This window comes from Salmo salar, chromosome 06 (genome assembly GCF_965601325.2).
Source record: "Salmo salar chromosome 06, fSalSal1, whole genome shotgun sequence".
NCBI lineage: Eukaryota > Metazoa > Chordata > Actinopteri > Salmoniformes > Salmonidae > Salmo > Salmo salar.
Window position 1 is genome coordinate 38930948 of NC_138296.1, and position 23305 is coordinate 38954252.

The 23305-nt window shown below is 42.6% G+C and overlaps 2 protein-coding genes across 2 annotated transcripts; one reads left to right on the forward strand and one right to left on the reverse strand.

Moving 5' to 3' along the window:
* Positions 1-9949: 9949 nt before the first annotated feature.
* LOC106607171 (hsc70-interacting protein) lies at positions 9950-16650 on the reverse strand. Its single transcript, XM_014203827.3, has 13 exons — positions 16449-16650; positions 16006-16140; positions 15516-15564; positions 15340-15424; positions 13266-13339; positions 12966-13032; positions 12764-12848; positions 12554-12664; positions 11679-11781; positions 11455-11571; positions 11320-11371; positions 10916-11097; positions 9950-10811 (listed from the first exon to the last, which is right to left on the reverse strand). Exons 2-13 carry the CDS (start codon positions 16113-16115, stop codon positions 10680-10682), a joined length of 1167 nt encoding a protein of 388 aa, XP_014059302.1. The 5' UTR covers positions 16116-16140; positions 16449-16650; the 3' UTR covers positions 9950-10679.
* A 30-nt stretch (positions 16651-16680) lies between these two features.
* Positions 16681-22774, forward strand: LOC106607168 (xaa-Pro aminopeptidase 3). The gene is made up of 11 exons (XM_014203821.3): positions 16681-16830; positions 16919-17059; positions 17572-17694; positions 17904-18311; positions 18539-18723; positions 18799-18861; positions 18984-19097; positions 19280-19365; positions 19475-19658; positions 21619-21739; positions 22138-22774. The coding sequence occupies exons 2-11, from the start codon at positions 16987-16989 to the stop codon at positions 22302-22304; spliced, it is 1524 nt and encodes a 507-aa protein (XP_014059296.1). The 5' UTR covers positions 16681-16830; positions 16919-16986; the 3' UTR covers positions 22305-22774.
* Positions 22775-23305: the final 531 nt, after the last annotated feature.

The following is a 23305-nucleotide window of genomic DNA, read 5'->3' on the forward strand; positions in this document are numbered from 1 at the left end:
GAAAACAATGGATACACTACAAGACAGACAATGAAATGGTTAGGTGTGTGAAGGGTCATCAAGTTATAGCAGCAATCTACCTCACAAACAAAGTGAGAAGAATAAGAGCACCACATTGAAGCTGCCCAGCAACACCCGTAGGGGTGGTGTTGTCATCATGTTTGACAGTCTCCTGGAGGGGAAGGAGTCTCTCCGAGAAATGGCCAAATCACAGTCTGCCGATATGGACAGCCCCATAAAGAGGATCCTCCTGGATGATGTATTTTGGGAGAGAGTGGTAAGCAGCCTGAAACTCCTGAAACCTATAGCAGTAGCCTTTGCACGGATTGAGGAGACAATGCCATCCTGTCTGATGTTCAGACTCTGCAGTATTTCACTGCCCACTTCACTGTTGCTCCAAGCAGAGGAAACTGCAGTTCTGAAATACATCAAAAAGCGTGAAGACTTCTGCCAGAAGCCCATACACGCCGCAATATACATGTTAGACCCCAAGTATGCTGGCAAGAGCATCCTGTCTGGTGCAGAGATCAACAAGGCCTATGGTGTCATCACTACCATGTCTCACCACCTTCGCCTAGATGAGGGCAAGGTTCTTGGCAGTCTGGCCAAGTACACTTTCAAGCAAGGGCTTTGGGATGGAGATGCAATATGGCAGTCGTGCCAACCTATCTCAGCAGCCATCTGGTGGAAGGGACTTTGGATCTGAGGCTCTTTCCCCTGTTGCCTCCATCATCCTCCAAATCCCACCAACATCAGCCGCCTCAGAGTGCAACTGGTCCTTGTTTGGGAACACACACACCAAAGCACGCAACAGGCTGACCAATACAAGGGTTGAAAAATCGGTGGCCATCCAGGCAAATTTGAGACTTTTTGAGCCTGACCGAGCCATCCTCAACAAGGTTGGAAAGTGACAATGAAGATGAGGCCTCAGTCTGATGTCTTTGCCAGGTAAAGCCCTGCCTTATCTCAGCTCACTGGTCACCATAGCAGCACCCACCCTCAGCACGCGCTCCAGCAGGTATAGCTCACTGGTCACCCCCAAAGTCAATTCCTCCTTTGGCCGCCTTTCCTTCCAGTTCTCTGCTGCCAATGACTGGAACGAACTGCAAAAATCACTGAAGCTGGAGTCGCATATCTCCCTCGCTAGCTTTAAGCACCAGCTGTCAGAGCAGCTCACAGATCACTGCACCTGTACATAGCCCATCTATAAATTGCCCATCCAAATACCTCATCCCCATACTGTATTTATTTATCTTTCTCCGTTGCACCCCAGTATCTCTACTTGCACATTCATCTTCTGCACATCTACCATTCCAGTGTTTAATTGCTATATTGTAATTACTTCGCCACCATGGCCTATTCATTGCCTTACCTCCCTTATCTTACCTCATTTGCACACACTGTATATAGACTTTTTCTAATTTATTATTGACTGTATGTTTATTTATTCCATGTGTAACTCTGTGTTGTTGTATGTGTCAAACTGCTTTGCTTTATCTTGGCCAGGTCGCAGTTGTAAATGAGAACTTGTTCTCAACTAGCCTACCTGGTTAAATAAAGGTGAAATAAAAAAAATGTTCAAGAGGTGGACATTGAGGATTTCCAGGGAGAAGACATGGATGCCTGAGAGGAAGACAGTCTAAAAACTAAAGCTTTGGTTATCATTTTACAGATGTATATTGACAACGATTTTGGGAGATGCGATGGATCATTGGGATCATTCAATATTCCCTTTCTTTTGTTGTTCAGTGAAATCATCCCATGTGAAGAGTCAACTCATTTAATTAAACTTCAATCCGTAACTAAAATTTTTTTTTTATTTCTATTGGAAGGATTTAATCAATTGCAATTGTCTATTTATGATAAGGTAAAATGTTTGTTTCTGTCTCCATATGATATGGTAAATATATCCAATGCAAAAGACATCTACATTTAAGTGGTATTAATATTAATTTGCATATATTTCCGTTAATTCCCATATATTCCCGTTAATTCCCACAGAAAGTTTCCACCTCTGAATATTCTCCAAAATGTGCAACCCTAGCAATAACACAACCATAACCCTGCTAAAAAAGTTTCAAGACAAAGTTTCATACTTCTAAATTTCTTGAAGGATGAAACTACATGAGTTTTCATAGCTTACTATATTACACCATGACAAACCCAGTTGGTCAGATGATCATCATTTTTCTCTGGATGATGCAAAGCACACATTGAGCAGTCTTCATTCGCATTGAAGACTGTAAAAAAAAAGAGGACCACATTTTTATGCGTTGTTGACACATTTAACGACGCTTTCTGGAACCCATAGTTCTAAAGGTTGTGCTTCAAAGGCAAAATCTGTCCCTCACAGTTGCATACTACATTGTTCTCTCACTGTCTGTGCTTTGCCCCCTTCCCACACCCTGTAGCAAAGGGTTCCCCAAAGATCGTTTTTCTGCTTTACACGACCCATTGAAGCCAGAAGTTTACCTTGAAAACACCTAGTCAACCTTGTTGTAAGCTACTGTAAGTCTGAGAATTTCCCTCCTTTTTTCTGTATTTCCTGTTAGCCTATGCAGAATAAAAAAACACCTCCCCTAATGGCTAAGACATAAAAACAGCAAGGTTCCATGAGATCACCATGTTGGATTTAGAAATATATGGAACATGAATCACAATAACTACAGTAGGTATATCAAACCTACATCAAAGTACATTAAACCTCCCAAAATGTATTTCCCAGTATCAGTATTTCCTTTTTCTGGCATTTTTTCCTGAGGTAATAGATTCAACTGTTCAACTCTTACAGCCAAATGTTTAATACCCCTGTTATTCCCAGAACACATTCTGGAAAGGCTATAGATACAGTGGTCACTTTATTAGGTACAAACCCCTTTGCATCTGGAACAGCGTGAATTGAAAACTGTTGATTAAACTGGGAAAGGAGATAGACTGTTCAAGTTTTTAAGTCCAGTTGGAGTTTACTACAGTCAGTACAAGTTGAGTGTTGGAATTATTTAAAAAACAGTTTTGGAACTTTTCTGAGTTATAAAAGACCATCACAGACTGTGCTGTCATTTTGTACATTCTAAAGTTCAAACAGTAACAGAATACCGGAATACTTCTCTGCATGCTTTATTGTCTAGCAAGCCAAGACCACTGGACTTGGTGTGTGTAGGAGCAATTCATTTTTGTGATTAGGGTGGTGAACCTAATAAAGTGGCAACTGAGTGTAGATATCACAAACAACTCATTTTGAGCAGTGTCTGTCTGTTATACGTTAGATCAATGGGTATAATTGTAAATCTGATCCCCAAGGTCATCATAGGCTCACTTGGATATATAGAGTTGGAGGTAAATAAATAAATATTCAACTAGGACATTAAAACACTGACAGAATTCTTTCATCCACATCCATTCACATAAAATATGTATTTTAAAGTATAAATACCATTCTAAGACCACTGTCTTTCTGGATGTTTTACAAGGTTTGCAAATAGTTATTTCTGCAAGGAATGTGAATTGAAAGGGATTTGGTAATAGCTATGTAGGTGACATAGTTTCTACACTGGTATAATGTGTGGTAGTTGCACACCTCCCTGCTGAATTATGTAGAGCTGATTTGGTAAAAAAAATTCATGATCTTTTGTGAAAAAACACATTTTCATGTAGGCTTTGTACTAGCAGTTTAAGAGAGCAAATAGCATAGGGACAGCTTGGTTGAAGTCCTAGTTTTTAATGGTTAGTGCCAGTAGATTGCAGAGGTGTTCACATACAGTTCAGAGGCAAATCATAATGTATACATTTAGCCCAAAAACCAAACATGTACCATCTACTTCTTATTTTAGTGCTTTTTTTTGTTATCCACCCTCTGGTATCTTTCAATACCCATGCTGATATATATACATACTATATATACATATGTTATGATTCACTCTTAGTTTTCGTTATCTCCACTGTGGAATTTCCATGTTGATCCCCTTGGTTATCTTGGTCCTCTTGATCCATCCACCTGTCTTCTTTGTTTGTCAGGCCTGACCCCTTCATCACATAGTGTTTTCCTGAAATCTTATTTAATATGACTGAAGATGCAGAATATTCAGCCAAGCCCCTTCTAATAGGGTATAACAGACTCGTTAGAACTTTGACCACACGCCCTCTAGGTGGACTACATGCCCTCTATCAAATCAAAACTGGACTTTTTACTCAAAACAAAAGTTATAAAAGTATGCTAGACATTTATATAATAAATCATACCGAGTTTGATGTTCATGTAACAAACGCTGAATTCGTTATTGATTTATACAGCTTTAAATAGCATTTATAGATTTTATGGAATTTTTCCTCGAAACAAAGGTTGTAAAAGTATGCTAGACATTTATAGAATAAATTATATCTAGCTTGATGATTCTGTGACAAACGGTGAATTAGTTATTGATTTTTACATTTGAAATGGCTTTTGTTGCATGTCTGTTGAATGTCCGAATGTTTGAATATAAAACCAACTTTACCTCGGTCTTGTGAGACCAGTGGAGAATACTAAAGTTGCCCCGCATACTAGGTTCGGTTTGCTCCTAAACTCAGTAAAAAAAGAAACGTCCCTTTTTCAGGACCCTGTCTTTCAAAGATAATTCTTAAAAATCCAAATAACTTCACAGATCTTCATTGTAAAGTGTTTAAACACTGTTTCCCATGCTTGTTCAAAGAACCATAAACAATTAATGAACTTGCACCTGTGGAACGGTCGTTAAGACAGTAACAGCTTACAGAAGGTAGGCAATTAAGGTCACAGTTATGAAAACTTAGGACACTAAAGAGGCCTTTCTACTGACTCTGAAAAACACTAAAAGAAAGATACCCAGGGTCCCTGCTCATCTGCGTGAACGTGCCTTAGGCATGCTGCAAAGAGGCATGAGGACTGCAGATGTGGCCAGGGAAATAAATTGCAATATCCGTACTGTGAGGTGCCTAAGACAGCACTATAGGGAGACGGGACAGACAGCTGATCGTCCTCGCAGTGGCAGACCACGTGTAACAACACCTGCACAGGATCGGTACATCCGAACATCACACCTGCGGGACAGATACTGGATGGCAACAACAACTGCCCGAGTTAGACAGTGCTCAGACTGTCCGCAATAGGCTGAGAGAGGCTGGACTGAGGGCTTGTAGGCCTGTTGTAAGGCAGGTCCTCACCAGACATCACCGGCAACAACGTCGCCAATGGGCACAAACCCACCGTCGCTTGACCAGACAGGACTGGCAAAAAGTGCTCTTCTCTGACGAGTCGCTGTTTTGTCTCACCAGGGGTGATGGTCGGATTCGCGCTTATCGTCGAAGGAATGAGCGTTACACCAAGCGGGATCGATTTGGAGGTGGAGGGTCTGTCATGGTCTGGGTCGGTGTGTCACAGCATCATCGGCCTGAGCTTGTTGTCATTGCAGGCAATGTCAACGCTGTACGTTACAGGGAAGATATCCTCCTCCCTCATGTGGTACCCTTCCTGCAGGCTCATTCGGACATGACCCTCCAGCATGACAATGCCACCAGTCAATGACCCCTCCTGTCTCAGCCTCTGGTATTTATGCTGCAATAGTTTATGTGCCAGGGGGCTAGGGTCAGTCTGTTATATCTGGAGTATTTCTCCTGTCTTACCCGGTGTCCTGTGTGAAATGAAATATGCTCTCTCTAATTCTCTCTCTTTTTCTCTCTTTCTTTCTTTCTTTCTTTCTCCTCTTTCTCTCTCTCAGAAGACCTGAGCCCTAGGACCATGCCTCAGGACTACCTGGCCTGATGACTCCTTGCTGTCCCCAGTCCACCTGGTCGTGCTGCTGCTCCAGTTTCAACTGTTCTGCCTGCGACTATGGAACCCTGACCTGTTTACCGGACGTGCTATCTGTCCCAGACCTGCTGTTTTCAACTCTCTAGAGACAGCATGAGCGGTAGAGATACTCTGAATGATCGGCTATGAAAAGCCAACTGACATTTATTCTTGAGGTGCTGACCTGTTGCACCCTCTTCAACCACTGTGATTATTATTATTTGACCCTGCTGGTCATCTATGAACATTTGAACATCTTGGCCATGTTCTGTTATAATCTCCACCCGGCACAGCCAGAAGAGGACTGGCCACCCCTCATAGTCTGGTTCCTCACTAGGTTTCTTCCTAGGTTCTGGCCTTTCTATGGAGTTTTTCCTAGCCACCGTGCTTCTACACCTGCATTGCTTGCTGTTTGGGGTTTTAGGCTAGGTTTATGCACAGCACTTTGTGACATCAGCTGATGTAAGAAGGGCTTTATAAATAAATTGTATTGATTGAACAGTCACACTGCTCTTTCTGTGCGAGATTTCCTGCAAGACAGGAATGTCAGTGTTCTGCCATGGCCAGCGAAGAGCCTGGATCTCAATCCCATTGAGCACATCTGGGACCTGTTGGATTGGAGGGTGAGGGCTAGGGCCATTCCCCCCAGAAATGTCCTGGAACTTGCAGGTGTCTTGGTGGAAGAGTGGGGTAACATCTCACAGCAAGAACTGGCAAATCTGGTGCAGTCCATGAGGAAGAGATGCACTGCAGTACTTAATGCAGCAGGTGGCCAGATACTGACACTGACAGATACTGACTGTTACTTTTGATTTTGACCCCCCCCCCCCCCCCCCCTTGTTCAGTTTATGTCTCAGTTGTTGAATCTTGTTATGTTCATACAAATATTTACACATGTTAAGTTTGCTGAAAATAAACGCAGTTGACAGCGAAAAGACGTTTCTTTTTTTGCAAAGTTTAATATAACTCGGCTACGCGAAGACAACATCTGTGCCTCGTATACTCCCTGTGTAATGCTAGGGCAAAATACAAAACGTGCACCCCTTCGAGCCCCGGGGACAGAGTCTGGGAAACCCTGATCTATACTATTGGATAGAGAGCAATCACTGCAGCTGTTCACGCCATGTTAGTGGCCAAATGAACATCTTCAAATCAAAACCCAACCTTCATTTATCCGTTGTGACGCACAGATGTTCCAAAATCCGTTTTCAGATGAGACTGACTTTATTACCAAAATTATTTTATTTACACGTTGTAGTCAATTTGGACACTAGAATAACTGTTTCTGACTCAACTCGATGCAACATAGGCCGTTTTCAAAGGGATTCGTTGCTTTTCAAAAGGAAGTCCTTTAAAAAAAAAATTCAGTGGCAATATTACTGTGTCCCTCTTGCGATGACATAGTAACAACATAGCTTCCTCAAAATAGTTAATCTAAACGAAATCAAGAAATCTGTAATTCGTTTAGATGTTTTTGCCGACGAGGTCTGAGACGCGAAATTGTACATCTAACTAAGATGTTTGGTGCAGTATTTCTCAAATGGAAAAATGTGTACGAAAACGACTCTTCTCATTGAATGAATGACACACTTCACTAAAGAATCCTGTACATATTTCCCACTGAGGGAGTTCTATTACTCTGACCCTGGTTGAACAGGGCAATGGCCTGTCACGTTATTGTGGCGGGAAAAGGGAGGGAGTAGGCACTTTTTAAATCAAACAGTAATCTGCGCCCGCTCGGTCATATTGTCAACATGGTGCATGGTGCATCTTCCAGAAACATACTTCTCTTTTACATAAAATACATTTTGCATTTTCAAACTACTTTTCATTGGGATGGCAGATAAAGCGGGTTTTTTCAAATGTAAAACACAGAATCCTACTCATCACTCCATGTGCTTAATTATGTCACTTTTGTTTTGAGACGATTTTGCTGTCAGCCAGAGCGGGCACCTGGCTCACGCCCAGGAGGCAAACCCGTTCCAAAACGAATGCAATCACTTTTCCTACTCGGAGTAGTTTAAACCGGGTGAAAAGTGACTGCGTTCGCACTCCTACTCGGGAGTAGTACTGTTGACCAACCACCGAGGAAGCGGGTAGATTTCAGCTACCGAACTTCGATTTGCCTCAACAACAAACAGAAAGGTGTGTGCACGAACAGCCTACAAAAAAACTGCAAAACGAACATTAACGTCACAAAATGTCGTCTTAATTTTTATGAGAACTGTTTCTACTGGGAATCATGCGACAGGCTTTAGACACTGGTCCCACGTGACACAAGATGGTAATCCACAGCAGGAAGACAAATCCCCAGTGAAAATGAGCTGGCCAGCCCTGCCCGGCCACAACAGTGAGATCACCTGTGGTACAGGCTGGAGGCCACAAGGTCCAATTAGTCAGTAGCTAGGTTTCCATCCAATTGGCTACAGATATTCATGTTTATATTCTAAAACCAGCATAAAGAAAATATGCGCATTTTCCTACCAGTACATTTTTACATTTTAGTCATTTAGCAGACGCTCTCATCCAGAGCGATTTACAGTAGTGAATTCATACATTTCATACATTTTTTTTTTCGTACTGGTCCCCCGTGGGAATCGAACCCACAACCCTGGCGTTGCAAACACCATGCTCTACCAACTGACCCACATGGGACCACAACTGAGCCACAGTAACCAGGTTTCCTTACAACTTTTTTTTATGTGAGTAAAGTCTAATGACAGGCCTGATGGAAACTGAAAATGTCACGTTAAACTGTCTAAATGTCGACAAAAAAATATGCTAGACAAGGTGGGATCTTTTTCTGTTGGTAAAATTAATTGTGCGAGAAATGTCGGTGGAAATGCTGTTATGTACAAATATTCATGAAGTAAACTTCATGAAACTTCGTGATGACATGTTGTGTGGTCCTCCCACTATGACTCACCGGGAAAGGATGCAGTTGATTAGGCTACAGATTAAATACATTATGTAGCTAATAGCCTACATAATTTGACTATTATGGATAAGAGCGATAATATTTTATTTAGTAAACAGCAGTCAAGCATCGATCATCTCACCAGAATCAGAACCTCAATATTTATTGGAAAGGAGTATCAATATCACCGTGCACTTTCATCACCCTTTGAAGTTCATCATAAATTATTTCATTTTATCCTAATAAACTGCGTGGGTTCTGGAGTCGTAGTGGGAGGACCACACACCGTATGTATCATCGTGTTTCCAAATTTAGTTTGATGGTTTTTATATCTATATTTGCGCATAAAGGCGTTTCAATCGCCATTTTCAAAACAAGATCCACCATGTCAGACTAACAATTTATCGGTAGCATTTTTACAATTATACCGAAACGTTTCCATCAGAGCGGTCTTTTCTTCATTTTTTTTTAAACAAAAAACTGTGGATGGGAACATGTTATAGAACATCAAAATTGTGATCTATCATGGGTGAATTGTGACCGACTGACTTATCTACAAACAATATTAAATAGTTATGATGCAAGGTGATTTGTAAATTAGTCAGTCACGCCGTCCTTTTAAAATCGTCTGCAATGACGAACGCGCCCAGTGAATGCCACTGCCTTTCGAAGCATTATGGAGATAACAATTGTCTGACTTGCGCCTGCCTACATGTTTGTTGGGGCGGAGGCAAGCCATCTCATTATTATATACAGTATCCCTGCAAGTTTCTGCAGTTGCTCTTCAACAACTTCATTCTGCAGCCTTGTGGGAGGCTCTACTGTCAACCAACACGTTAGGGTGTTTGTTTGACCCACGTGACCAAATGCATGACTGAAATGGGAACCAACGCGATTCAGGGAAGGGAGGACGGTTCATAGTAATGGCTGGAATGGAATGAAACACTATCCACAAATTACATTTAATCTACTCCATTCCAGCTACTATGGCCATCCTCCACTGGTGATATGAGGCATTCTGATTGTAGCCAAAAATGTACACCCTTGTGCCTCTTGACAAGTAGATTAATGATAAATTGGGAATTAATTGACAAATGCACCAAGGGCATTCAGAACTGGTGAAATGTAACATTTTCCTAATGCCATGATCTGTGTTCACCATGGGGAATAATGGGAACTTACATTTTAATAACCAACTCATCTGATTAAAAACAACCATGACAAAATAATTCGCAACAACCAAATATTTATTGATTTGAATTGATATTTCCATTACAGTTTCAAAATCAAACAAAAGAGTAATATTACTTGTTTTTTGCATTTGGAAGGAGAGTCAGACATTTAAAAAATGTACGTTACAGTGAAAGTGAGTAAAACAAAAAACCTGAGGGAAATAGCTTTACCACATCCACTCCTGATAGAAAACAAATAGTTTTGATTGGCTCAGTAGAGAACACCGAAGATGACAACTCCATATAATAATGTCTCTAAAATGTTCCTCTGAGCTGGTGTCTAATGTGTGAGTCCTGTTTGACTATTCCAGATTCAGGTAAAAAACAACAAGGGATGGGGTGGGTGGGAAGAGGAGTCAATGGGAATTCTGAATGAGAAGGCTCTGACAGGCTGTTTTGATTCCCCATCATTAACCAGTAGTGTTCCCATCAGTGTCCATGAGTTGGCTTGAGTAACCACTAAGAGCTAACAGCCCCAAATAGGTGGGCTCCATTTAAGAACATACAGTATAAGAGTTGCTGTTGACCCCCCCCTCCACAAACCCTTGTCTAGTGTAAAACTTGATGCATGCCTCTAGTCTCCTCTTTACCCATCAACATTACCCATTTGATCCATACACAGTGGAATAATGTCAAATAAGCTTTTTAGCTCTACCGACAACATCCATTTGCTACTCTCCCACCACTCGTTCTTCTTCCCGCTCCCCTCTTTTTCTTCACCTCTCCTCTAGGGCGAAGGGCTCCCGAACTTGGCACTCAGCTTGGTGATGAGGGCCATGACCTTGGGGTTACCCTGGTACTTGGCGATGTTAGCTGGGTTCTGAGCCACATCCTGGAAAGCTGCCATCACCTCAGGGTCCTTAAGAAAACACACAAGAGAGATGGGATTAGATATGGATACTGACATGGAATCCAAGGGCTAACTGTAAAACTGCAAACATTTCAATTTAAGGAGGGTCGTACCTTCATGGCGTTGAGCACCTCCGGGTCGTTAAAGAGCTCTCCCAGACCAGGCATGCCGAAAGGAGAGCCTCCAGCCCCACCTGGGAAACTGCCAGCCCCCCCTGGGAAACCGCCAGCCCCCCCTGGGAAACCGCCAGCCCCCCCTGGGAAACCGCCAGCACCCCCTGGGAAACCGCCAGCACCTACAGCATGAGACAAGGAACCCAGGATTAATGCGACTACAGGGCTCCAATGGACCCTTGGGTGATGGTCAGATAATGTAAAGCAGTGGTCACCAGCCCAGGTAATTGAGAATTACAAGGCCAGGGATTACAGGCTTTTGTTCAAGCCCTGCACTAACAAACCTGATTGAGCTAATCAACTTATCTTCAAGACATTTCATGAACCCATATTCCCTCTCTTACCTGGGAAACCTGGGAAGCCACCTCCTCCTGCTGCTTGTCTAGCCTCCTCCTCCTATGCAGAGTTAAAAAAAAATGTTTACGTTGAGAAACTATTTTGAAATGATTCTTCTCTCTGTTCTTGCACCAAACACTCACCCTCTGAGCTTTCTCATGCTCTTCCCTCGCTTTCTTTACCCTCTCCTTCCTGTCCTTGATTTCTCGCTCCTCCCTCTTGCGCTCATACTTGCGCCGGTGCTCAATGATTTTGTTAGCCTGAGTAGAGAAAGAGCAGGAGTTGAAAGTCAGACCAGAACACACTGATTGACCAGACAACCTTGAAACTGCGCTGGTTTCAAAAAGACAAGTTAGTGGCTGGGTACCTTGGGCTGGACCTCTTTCAGCATGGCGCTGGCGTCCTCGTCGTAGTCCAGTTTGCAGGCAGTGGCCAGGTCCTTCGCTGCCTCCTCCCAGTGCCCCAGCAACCTGACAAACGAAGAGGAAAGAGACTCAATCAAAGTACTGTATTAGGGGTGTGCCAAAATGGCCATACTCATAATCCCATCTGTAAATTATTTACTTTTAACTACGGAATTATTAGATGTTGACAAAATACCTCCTTACACATTCACTGCAAAATAAAGCTGCAGATTAGGAGCAGCGCGCAGAGGTGTGTGTCTGTGTCCTCAACTTGCAGCAGGCAGCCAAGTTCGCTGACACTCAGTCAGAATGCCCATCAGCGGTTCATCTTTTTTCCTCCCTACCCATGCCTCGCATGTTAGATATTATGCACATTGATAGCTTGATAGCAAATGTCCTCGCCATGTGATTTATCATGGTAGCATGCAGCAGCAATCTAAATGATCAGACCGAAAAATATGCAAGAAAAACTGATCTGGTGAAATTTGGACAGAGAAATACAGCTTCACTCTATCCAATCAGAGCAGCATGATCAACGTACAGCCAGGCCTTTTCTTTAGACAGACAGCCAGTTGAGCTATTTAGACCATGTAGAACCTTGCACATGACTGACTAACTTGAGAAAGATGTGTGCTGACACTCAAATTTCTTTTTTCCGATCACGGATAATTTAAAAAAAATACTCCGATCACAATCGTATCCCAAAAATTGCCCATATCCCTTACGATACTCATTTTGTACGACTACTCGGCACCCCCCTATATTGTATTACTTATAAATCATATACAACTGCATTATGTCTGATGAGTTTGAATATGCAGCCTATCTAGCAGCATACTTGTGAGCTTTCCCCCTCCACTTGTAGGGCTGTGCAGAATCTGGGTTGATTTCAATGGCTCTGTCGCAGTCCCGCTTAGCTGCATTGGGTTTCTGCATCTGGATGTAGACGCTGGCAAAGAACATACGTCAGTCTGTATGAATACTACGTGATCATGTACTAGAGCACATCATGTGGTATGGCATTGTTAAGTCTAGCAGTGGGACTCACCTAGCCCTCTTGGCATACATGATAGCTACCCGTGGATTGAGTTTGATGGCTTCAGTGAAGAGGTCCAGGGCTTTCTGCAAGTCACCTGTATTTGACAGCACCAAAAAGTGATAATTATAACCACTGGTCATTAAAATGTCTTCCCGATTTACTACAAGGTCAGTGCAATATCAATGCAAGAACCTTAGAACAACCAACCCACCTTCTCCTAACGCTTCGATAGCTTCCATCTTCTTCTCGTTGGCTTGGTCCATCATTTCCTCTGTCACCTAAAGGAACAAGAACACACTATTTATCTGCAAGACATATGAGATGCCATGTGGTCTTCTGCTTTGGCTGGGAAATTTCAAGCAGTCTTTTTAAGGGCTTGCATGCTCACTAGATGCATTTGTCATTAGTTCTCATCTGCAGAAACTCCCCAAATGAAAAGCACTTCATCCACTCTCCCATCCTTATGTTATATTAATAACGGATTTGTCTTAAGTAGAGTAAATATTCTCACCTCCAGATTTTCTAAGTCTCCCATCTCCTGAGGTTCATCTGTGTCTGGCTCAATCACCCCATCTTGGTCAATCTCTGAAGAAGCAAGGGGATCCATCAAGGATTTCAGAATTTTAGCAGATATGAGAGACACTGAAAGCTTTCGCCTCTAATTCCGTTATTGTATGTTGTATATAGTGGCAAACCGTCATTCAGGACAGGTGGGACAGAGCCCCACCTGTTTTGAGCCCCACATTTTTTTGTGGGCTTGCCTGTTTTGCATGTTATTTTGGCATTAATACGAGTCACATATCAGTTTGCAAAAAATGGAAAATAAATATAATTGAGTTCATAAAACCGCATACAAATATGGTCTTCAAGCCTAGCTCAGTGCTTTCTGTGGTGGTGGGGCAAGCCAGCAGAAAATAGGAGCGTTGCGCTGTGATTGGCTCAGTCACTCACGGGGACAATAAGTCACAACCAAGTAGTAAGGGTAGACATCGAAAATTCAAGCCCTTCGGCTCCTGCCATAGAATTACATTAGTAGTGCCCTTCCAAGAAGGCTCAAGGTCATTAGCCACAGAAAATGACGTCAAATCACGTTATGTACAGTAGCTTTCATTGGACTGATCATGTCAACATTAACTTTCAAAATCTTAGCTAGCAGTCATCAATCTACTGACAAATCCTTTTTAATCCTAAATAATGGAGAAATTATAGTTAAATGTATATTTTTTTTAAAAGTGTAACCTTAATTTAATAGATAAAACGTATCCGTGCTCATCGGCCATTGGACATAAACATTACACAACAAGTTGGAAATCGCAAATTCAACAATGAGTGGTTTGGAAGGAATTTGTGACAGTGCCTAACTGCAAGAATTGCAACTGGGAAGTCGGGAATAAAAGTTTTGAATGGTCATCCAAATCCAACTCGGAAATGTAAATCCGGTCTCCGTCTTTTTTTGATGACAACATTTTCCTGCGAAGGACCACCGCGCCACCTTCCTGTTCAAGTGAGCACATCACAAGTCCAAAAATGTCTTATATGCTGCTGCATAAATGATGTAATATGCCAGGGATATGTATACTGTAGCTAAGAAAGTAATACTAAGTATACGTTGTGTAGTAAGCTGTTAGTAGCCCATGTGCCTCACCCTAATAATTTGGTCTATTTTCACCTCTTTCACCTAACGTTACTGTTCTGACTCGGTGGTGCACATGTAGCCTATAACCTGTTTTTGAGAAATGTCATCATTGAAAATTGTAAGTGCTTTCATTGTGCTTATATGCCCCCTTTATTTATACTACGGTTCTGATTTGGTGTACAGGGAAAACACTAAGAACAGCCTATGTTCTGAATTCTGTCGCTGAACATTTCAAAAATGCAGAACAAATAGTAATATTGACTACATCCGTCCTGGTTCGCTTATTAATGTCTTACTCGAAATTACAGATTACCTCTTATCCGCTTGTCGTCCCCTTATGCCATAGTTTGTACATCTCAATTGTCAGTAGAAACCACATTTGTTTAAGCAAGTCAGTCTTATCGTTTTTTTTTTATTTTAAAAGGCAGTAAATGAGGCTGAATGAACTGTTTCGCTGCCAGACAAGGCTCCGCTGATAGCCAGGTGTAGCAGTGGTAAGGTGTTGGAACTGCTGTAGGGACAGCTTTATGTAGGCCTTAACAGTTTGTGGGCACCGTTTGTCACCGTTAACAGTGCAATTAATTTATCGTTTAGTGGTGCAATTTTTTTTCTGCCCCACCAAGATTTCTATGCTATAATTGCCACTGGTTGTATAAGCACTGCTCAAGAGCTTGGCAATCAGTTTATAAGGCAGCGTTACAAACTGTGTGGTCATGCAACATATTGTTTGTTGATCTGCGGGCCTCACTGTTATCACAGTGAATGTATTAGATGGAATGGAACTGTAAATGTCTGGGTGATGATTTATTGGTATGGTGTGTCTAAAAAAAGAATTTCCTTTTCAGAGGACAATAACCCTTTGGCATGTGTACCAATTTTCTTTACAAACTCAATGGGTGACTGTGGGAAAATGTGTGGGCCGGGTGTGAGAAAGCTGCCATGGACATACCTAGTTCACTCTCCTCACTCTCAGAGGGGGCATGGGGCTCAGGAGCAGAGGCAGGGGGAGGAGCTCCAGCACATGGACACCCACCCTGAAATGCATTAGTTTTATTGGCTGAACTGTACTGGTAGGCTGTCAAATATAGCAACTGGATGGATATATGAAACAAGTCATACTTATACCTTGCATGAAGAGTCATTTTGGGGGGCTTGTGGAATTGTAGCTCCCATTCTGAAAAATAGATTACATTTTTTCAAATTTTAATTCTCTCCAATATGAGGCTTTCGATTTTGCCAACTGCTGCCAGTACATGTTGGTGTATTACTTAGTACAGTAGGAATTCCTATTTTTTATTCAATTAATAAAGTATTTTGTACTGACTTATATCAGAGAGAGAAATATGCCTGATATTTAGCAGCAGTGAGTGGGTGTGACTGCGGTATTCCCGTTCAGGGTAGTTGGGGAATTGCCAACAACAAAAATCACACTAAATTGCATTAACAATGACTTCATTCTTTCATTTAACTCTAATACTATTGATATCCGGGGAATAAACCGGGTTTTGAACATGGGTTGATCCGACTCCTAACAGATAGTAGCCCGCTACTTTTGACGATAAAGAGTAACTGTACGCTTGACGCTGTGCGATAAACAGAAGGATTATCAACTGACCCTTGCAACCAGGCCCGGAGGAAGCCGAGCTCGGGAAGGTGCAATATGGAGGGATTTTCGTCGCACAACTTCACGAAGGCCTTCAACTCATGCACTTTCCGCGGGTCCATTCTCACTTCACAGGTCCAGCACACGCTACACAAGAAAGTGCGAGGAAGTAAAAATGAAACTGCTAGTTAAGTATGAGCATTGATAGCATACACATGTGCTGCACAGCCTCATTTAGTATTATTAGTAAACTAGTTAACTCCTTTATCTCAAACAGTTTGTCCTAGGGCACGTGCAGAAATGTCGCATGGATTGTGAGGATAGAATATTCTGGAATTCTGTCGAGTTAGTCATGCCGTGGGGATTATTTGAATGCATGATAAAATCAGGGAAAACAAACCAGAAAGGCTAATTATTTCCAATAAAACACAGTATATGAGGGTTAGATTAGCTACCTGTATGACCAGACAGCTCTTCAACGACGGGTAGCTTCGAGTAGAGGGGTGCAACCAAGCCGCCACAACAATCGCTTTAAATTACTAGTCGATGGTGTATGTTGTTCCGTAGATGTTTTTAACGCAGGCATTAATTAGATAGAAACATATGACAAACAAAACAAGCGATGAGGTCCTGCGTGAATGGATCAAGTCGCAAACAAAAGAGGTCATATAATTGCGATCCAATCAAAAAAAACTAATATTGTACTTCCACCAATGGTAACGATTGTCTTACAGGGGAGGCTGAAACTTGTCACCTCACAAGCACGGCAGACAGACAGACGCATTTATCGTCATGATACAGTCACAAATTCCTACATGTTGGCTGTCGTATGAAAAGGTAGTCGTTTTATATAGTTTACGTTTGATTTTTAGTCTGTTAAAGTATTTATATTTTATGTAATTGCGTATACCTCAATACAATTTAGCGCCACTACTTGTGGACATCATTATGATGGGAGTTAACTGTCGCTGATAGTCTGACCGACTAGCAACAATGTTGCCCTCACCTAACATTTTGACCAGATCCGCTACCCAGTTGGTGTCACACTCAAAGTTTTGGAGTCAAGGTGAGTGGTGAAATATTTGGTTATTTGTATTTCAATTTATTACAATGGTAGGTCGTTTTTATATCTGGCCACTGTCCAGACAAATGAGCTTATCTAACTACTGTAGTCAGGGTCAAGATCACAATTGTGTACTCTTGGCGTCCTTTTTTCAAATTCTATTGGAGGAGAAGGTCCGAGGGGAGGGCCCTCTTGCTTTCTCATCCAATGGGTTTTAAAAGAGGACGCGTGGAGTATGCAATTGAGATCTCACCTATGATTTATGCCAGCTAATTTCACATTGTATGTTTGTATAACACAAATGCTTGCCTCAGCAAGATGGAAGGCATAATGCATGTTATTCCCCAATGATATGTCATACTTTTATTATAGGATCAACTTATAATGTCATGTATAAATCTTATATCATGTAGATTTCTATGGCCAACTGATTGTGGAAGATTCTGTAAGACCTAGGTGAAAAAGAACTGCGAATTTATTAGCAAACTTTTCCCTCATTGGTAACCTCTCTGCAGGTCATCTGTGGTGCTCATGCCGGAATGTCTCCGTTAAACCAGGAGGGTGGAAACCTCGGAAGGTTCCACCAAGATACCTCGGCCAGCTAAGCCCCTTCACTCATCCACACTTCATAAAAAATGGTGAATTTACTCATGGGCATACAGCTATGTCCCATTTCTGCCAATCAGTTACTCTACAGCATTTACCCGATATCAAAGCTCATTGTTATCTTATTCACAACCACAAACTATGGGTATGAATACTGTTGTGTAGTACAGTGCAGTCGCTTCAGGGAGTTTTGAATGGTGGGTTTATAACTTCTTCTTCCCCTTCCTGCTCTCTGTCACAGGTGAGGTGACCCCTGGCTTAACCCAAACAGAGTTTGATCTCCGTCGGCAAAGACTGGCCTCTCTCATCGAGGTTCAGGCAGATCGGCTGGGACCCACTGCTTCGTCCAACAAACACCTCGTCATTGTCCTGTCCCACCCAATCTGCTACATGACCAATGACATCCCCTACCCCTTCCACCAGAACCAGGACTTCCTCTACCTCACAGGCATCCTTGAACCAGACAGCGCCCTGGTTCTGTGTGGTACCGGCCGCCCGGACCAAGCCATCCTCTTTGTACCCCGCAGGGACCCGGCCAGGGAGCTGTGGGACGGGCCCAGGTCAGGGAAGGACGGGGCGGCAGCGTTGACGGGGGTCGAGAGGGTCCACTGCACAGAAGAGTTGGGACTTGTACTCAAAAGCCTTAAAGGTAGGGGGGTAATTAGGGAAAGTCATTCGAACATACATATTTTAGAGTAAATGTTACTCTTTGGATGAAAGATTAGGGATTAGAAGCCTGAGGAACGTAGCTCCAAATTGTGGATCACATTTTCATTCCGAACAAATGCAACTGTTTGAACCATTTCAAAGTGATGTAAAAAAAAATTTGGGACAAACTATATCACTAACAATTTTACTTTGATTGTTCTCTCTCAGGTAGCACTGTGTGGTATGATGGCTCCAAGCCCTGCCACCCTGGGCTCCACCAGACCCATGTTCGGCCCCTGCTGGAAGGGGGGCCCATGGTGCGCTCTCTCAGACCCCTTACACACTCCCTCAGGGCCCTCAAGAGCCCAGCCGAAGTGGCTCTCATGAAGGAGGCTGGTCGCATAACAGCACAGGTGAGTCACCTCACACACGCCATGAGTGAAGCACTCTCAACTGTTCCCGTAAACCCTCTGCATCCCCTCTTTCAGGCATTCAAGAAGACTATGGGTATGTCTCAAGGGGACATTGATGAAGCTCTACTGTATGCTAAGGTGAGTTACAGTTCTTTAGACACTTTATAATTATGGTGTGTTGTCATTGAAAATATGGTTTAACACCTATGGTAGCAACGATAATGATCACATGTTAATGTGAATCTCTTTCTCAATCCCAGTTTGATTTTGAGTGCCGTGCCCATGGAGCCAATTTCTTGGCCTATCCTCCTGTGGTTGCTGGTGGAAACCGAGCCAATACACTTCATTACATAAACAACAACCAGATTGTCAAGGTGAAGGGACATATGCAATGTTGCTGCTGAATGTGGGCCCAGAATTCTGAGGTCAGAAGATTTAGAATTATTAACACCCCAGCATTGACACGATGGTACATACTACATCTATACCAGTAACTCTCTGTCTGTGTCCAGACAAACAAGACTGTACCCAATTCCTTGTCTTTTCTCTCTCTCAGAATGGGGAGATGGTGCTACTTGATGGAGGGTGTGAATACTTTTGTTATGTCAGTGATATTACCCGTACCTGGCCAGTGAACGGAAAGTAAGTTGCATCAACAGAGATACCATTTTGGATGTTCGCTCCTTCTCTCCTCTCTCCCTCCTTTTAATGAAGTCTCATTTTCTACCTCTCTCTTGCATGGTGAGCCCAGGTTCAGCCCTGCCCAGGCAGAGTTGTATGAGGGGGTGTTGGAGGTGCAGAAGGGCTGTCTGTCTCTGTGCTCCCCAGGAGTCAGTCTGGACCACATCTATAGCACCATGTTGGCTCTGCTGGGACGCCAACTCAGACAGCTGGGCATCGTGAAGAGCTCCACCAGTGATGCTGATGCACTTAAGGTACGCTCAGTGTCGCTGTGTCCTTCTGCTCCAAGTAGTTCCATGGTTGGAGAAAATAACTCCAGGTCCAGGTTAACTGATAATGGTATCAAATGCATGCGTAGATAACTGAAGGGTGTTTAGCATCAACGTAAATGATATCACTTATTTACTCATGTTTTAATAGTAATATTTAATTGAAAGTAATAGGTTATATTTTGTGGCTTAAGGGGACCACGGAGACTCAATGGCTAGGAAAGGGTATTAGAGGTTAATGCTGTGTATCAAAAACCCTATTGGATAACAAACACTTTAATACTAATAACGTTCAGTAATAAACCATTTAGGTCCTTTATCCTAAATTCTTAGATTTATGTGCAGAAACTTCAGACCATTGACCTTTTTAATTCAGATGGGTAAGAAATGTCAGGACCTGAGTTAGATTGCACATTTCCTGACAGTAAAAGGGCTCCCGAGTGGCGCAGCGGTCTAAGGCACTGCATCTCAGTGCAAGAGGTGTCACTACAGACCCTGGTTCGATTTCCGGCTGTATCACAACTGGCTGTGATTGGGAGTACCATAGGGTGGCGCACAATTGGCCCAGCGTCGTCCGGGTTAAGGTTTAGCCGGGGTAGGCCGTCATTTTAAGTAAGAATTTGTTCTTAACTGACTTGACTAGTTAAATAAACATTTTAAAAAGCAGCAAAAATAATGGCAAGTCTAGATCGGATTTTACATTTTGATTCAGACAGTACTAGAATCAGTCTTTAACACCACTGATTTCAAAATGTGTACAGTCCAGAGACATGGTTAATTACCGACAGAACAATCTAGACATGTAAATGCAAGCATGCAGTTTCTTCCATGTCGAATGTGTAAAGTTCTCTGGTGCAATACCCAGGCAAGCGTATCATTTCTCCCAGGATGCAACATGGTAAAAACACTAAAATCTCCGCGTTTATGGGGCATCGGTCCCTAAATTCATCATCCTCAGTGTAAGAGTCTAGAGTAGACAATAGCAACATGTTCGTTTGTAGCTTAACGGACGTGAGAAATAGCCATACGTTTTCTAAGACTCCGATTTTAAAATATTAGGCTTATGAGGTTGCACAATAATCAGGCCTGGGTGGTAGTTGTGAGAAGACCGAAAGGTGGGGGCCAAGGATTGCAGCACGCCACAGGAGTAGCCTAGGTATCACACCTGCTTGTGTTGGGAGGCTGGGTAGGAGAGAAGGCATTCAGCAAGACCGGTGTGTTTGTGGTGGAGGAGCTTTCAGCAATGGCACCGGAGCGATTGATATCGGTTTGCTTTCTCGATTTATAGTTCTTTATAAATGTTTAGAGTGACCAGTGTAATTTCTCACCAAAAGATGGACATGCCATTGCCATGTTAGGTATTCTAGCAGTACCAGATGGTCTCAAAATGGCCTAGAATAGGGGTTCTCAAACTTCTTTGGCCTGGGACCCCATTTTGATAAAAAAAAAAAAAAGTGACCCCACCATGTAAATAAAAAAGTGATGTAATCAACGGCTAATGTTAACTTTTTTTAAAATTTGGCTATGACAATCTATTACAAATCACTCTGACAGTATTTTTGGGGGAGAACTACAATCCAAATGTTGTCCAGTTGAGCAGGTTTATTTAGCAGATATGCTCATTGAATAAGAAAGCAATAGTCTAGCTGTGGTAATTTTGGTAGATACATTTTTATTTGTACTTATGGGACCAACACTTGTCCTTCCCTCCTGAAATACAAATATTAGATGTCATTGATATATAAAAGTAGATGAATACCAGCAGGAATAAATGAACTTACATTTCTCAAACTGAAACTTGACCATAGATAAACCTAGCTTTGTAATGGAAAGTAACTTTATCACCACATAGAATGAGTTTTACGTGAGATATTGGAACATTGAGTGCAGAGCTTGAGCATGCAGTGTACTTTGTTGATTCGGTGACCTGTATTGCTGCTTCCAGGCGGCGCGGCGCTACTGCCCCCACCATGTTGGTCACTACCTGGGCATGGATGTGCACGATACCCCTGAGCTTTCCCGCTCTCAGCCCCTCCAGCCTGGAATGGCAATCACAATAGAGCCAGGTACTGTATCCACGAGCCAGGGTACAATCTCTCTCACACAGTTCAGTTCTTCATATTAGTCATATTCAACTGGTTGACAAACTTTGAAAAACTGTGCACTTTTCAGGCTGGATTAACACTCTACTAGGGGTATTCTTCCGTAGAGGCAACACTTTATTACTGCACCACTCACCGCACGCATGGTGGGCTCCACATAGTTTACATGGTAGAATGTAACTTTACACAAGCATAATTTGTTTTGCTAAGGAGAATGTTTTGTGTAGTGTAAACCCAGCCTTCCCAGTGAAACAGCCAGAGATTCCTATACAAACACTGAAGCACTACTGTTCCAGTGTTTAATGCATGTGTGTGCATGAATGCATCAAGTGACTACACTCCAGTCCATCTCTCTCTTTCAGGGCTGTACATATGTGAGGATGATGACCAGGTTCCAGAGCGATTCCGTGGACTTGGGGTGAGAATAGAGGACGACGTTGTGATTCAAGACGAGATGAACCCCTTGATCCTGTCCTCTGACACACCCAAAACCATTGCTGATGTTGAAAGAGCCTGTGCACAGAGTTAGGGCTGAGAGAGACTAGACATGGGGAGGGTATATACCTTGCTCCCAACTGGAGTGTGACCGTATACACTCCTCAAAATGCTGAGTGTGAGCAAGACTGAGTGTTCATCCCTCTCAAGAGTGACAGGTCACATTTCAGTGGGTTCTTCTTCGGTATATTGGCGATTGCACAATTTAATGTGCATCCCGCCACCTACTGTGCGGGATGGAAACAGGGTTTCCCCAAAAAGCGTAACTACCAACAAAAAACGAACAAACTACCAAAAATAAAATCTATCAAAACAACTTCACTGTTCAAAAATAATCTGATCCCTACACAGGCTCAGGGGGGAGCCTGGGAGGGCGGGCTGTCTTCCGGCGTCAATACCCCTTCTAAGTGCTTCAGATGTATACTAAACAAAAATATAAAACGCAACATGTAAAGTGTTGGTCCCATGTTTTATGAGCTGAAATAAAAGATCCTTGACATTTTCCATAGATGCAAAAAGCTTATTGCTCTCAAATGTTGTGCACAAATGTGTTTACATCTGTTAGTGAGCGTTTCTCCTTTGCAAAGATAATCAATCCACCTGACAGGTGTGGCATATCAAGAAGCTGATTAAACAGCATGATCATTAAACTGGTGCACTTTGTGCTGGGGACAATAAAAGGCCACTCACTCTATAATGTGCAGTTTTGTCACACAACATAATTTTATTTCACCTTTATTTAACCAGGTAGGCTAGTTGAGAACAAGTTCTCATTTGCAACTGCGACCTGGCCAAGATAAAGCATAGCAATTCGACACATACAACAATTAGCATGCTGACTGCAGGAATGTCCAAACAGAGGTGTTGCCAGATAATTTACTGTTAATTTCTCTACCATAAGCCGCCTCCGACATCATTTTAGTGAATCTGGCAGTACATCCGACCGGCTTCACAACCGCAGACCATGTTTAACAATGCCAGCCCAGGACGTCCACATCTGGCTTCTCACTGGGGGATTGTCTGAGAAGGGGGAGG

What these genes read in the sequence shown, in the direction of transcription:
- LOC106607171 (XM_014203827.3), bottom strand. Translation starts at nt 16,115, where the DNA reads ATGGACCCGCGGAAAGTGCATGAGTTGAAGGCCTTCGTGAAGTTGTGC. An exon ending in CTCCGGGCCTGGTTGCAAGG is followed by an intron (nt 15,565 to 16,005) that starts GTCAGTTGATAA and finishes TCTATTTTTCAG; the next exon opens with AATGGGAGCTACAATTCCAC. An exon ending in AAAATGACTCTTCATGCAAG is followed by an intron (nt 15,425 to 15,515) that starts GTATAAGTATGA and finishes AATGCATTTCAG; the next exon opens with GGTGGGTGTCCATGTGCTGG.
- LOC106607168 (XM_014203821.3), top strand. Translation starts at nt 16,987, where the DNA reads ATGTTGCCCTCACCTAACATTTTGACCAGATCCGCTACCCAGTTGGTG. An exon ending in CTGGTCGCATAACAGCACAG is followed by an intron (nt 18,724 to 18,798) that starts GTGAGTCACCTC and finishes CCCCTCTTTCAG; the next exon opens with GCATTCAAGAAGACTATGGG. An exon ending in ACCTGGCCAGTGAACGGAAA is followed by an intron (nt 19,366 to 19,474) that starts GTAAGTTGCATC and finishes TGGTGAGCCCAG; the next exon opens with GTTCAGCCCTGCCCAGGCAG.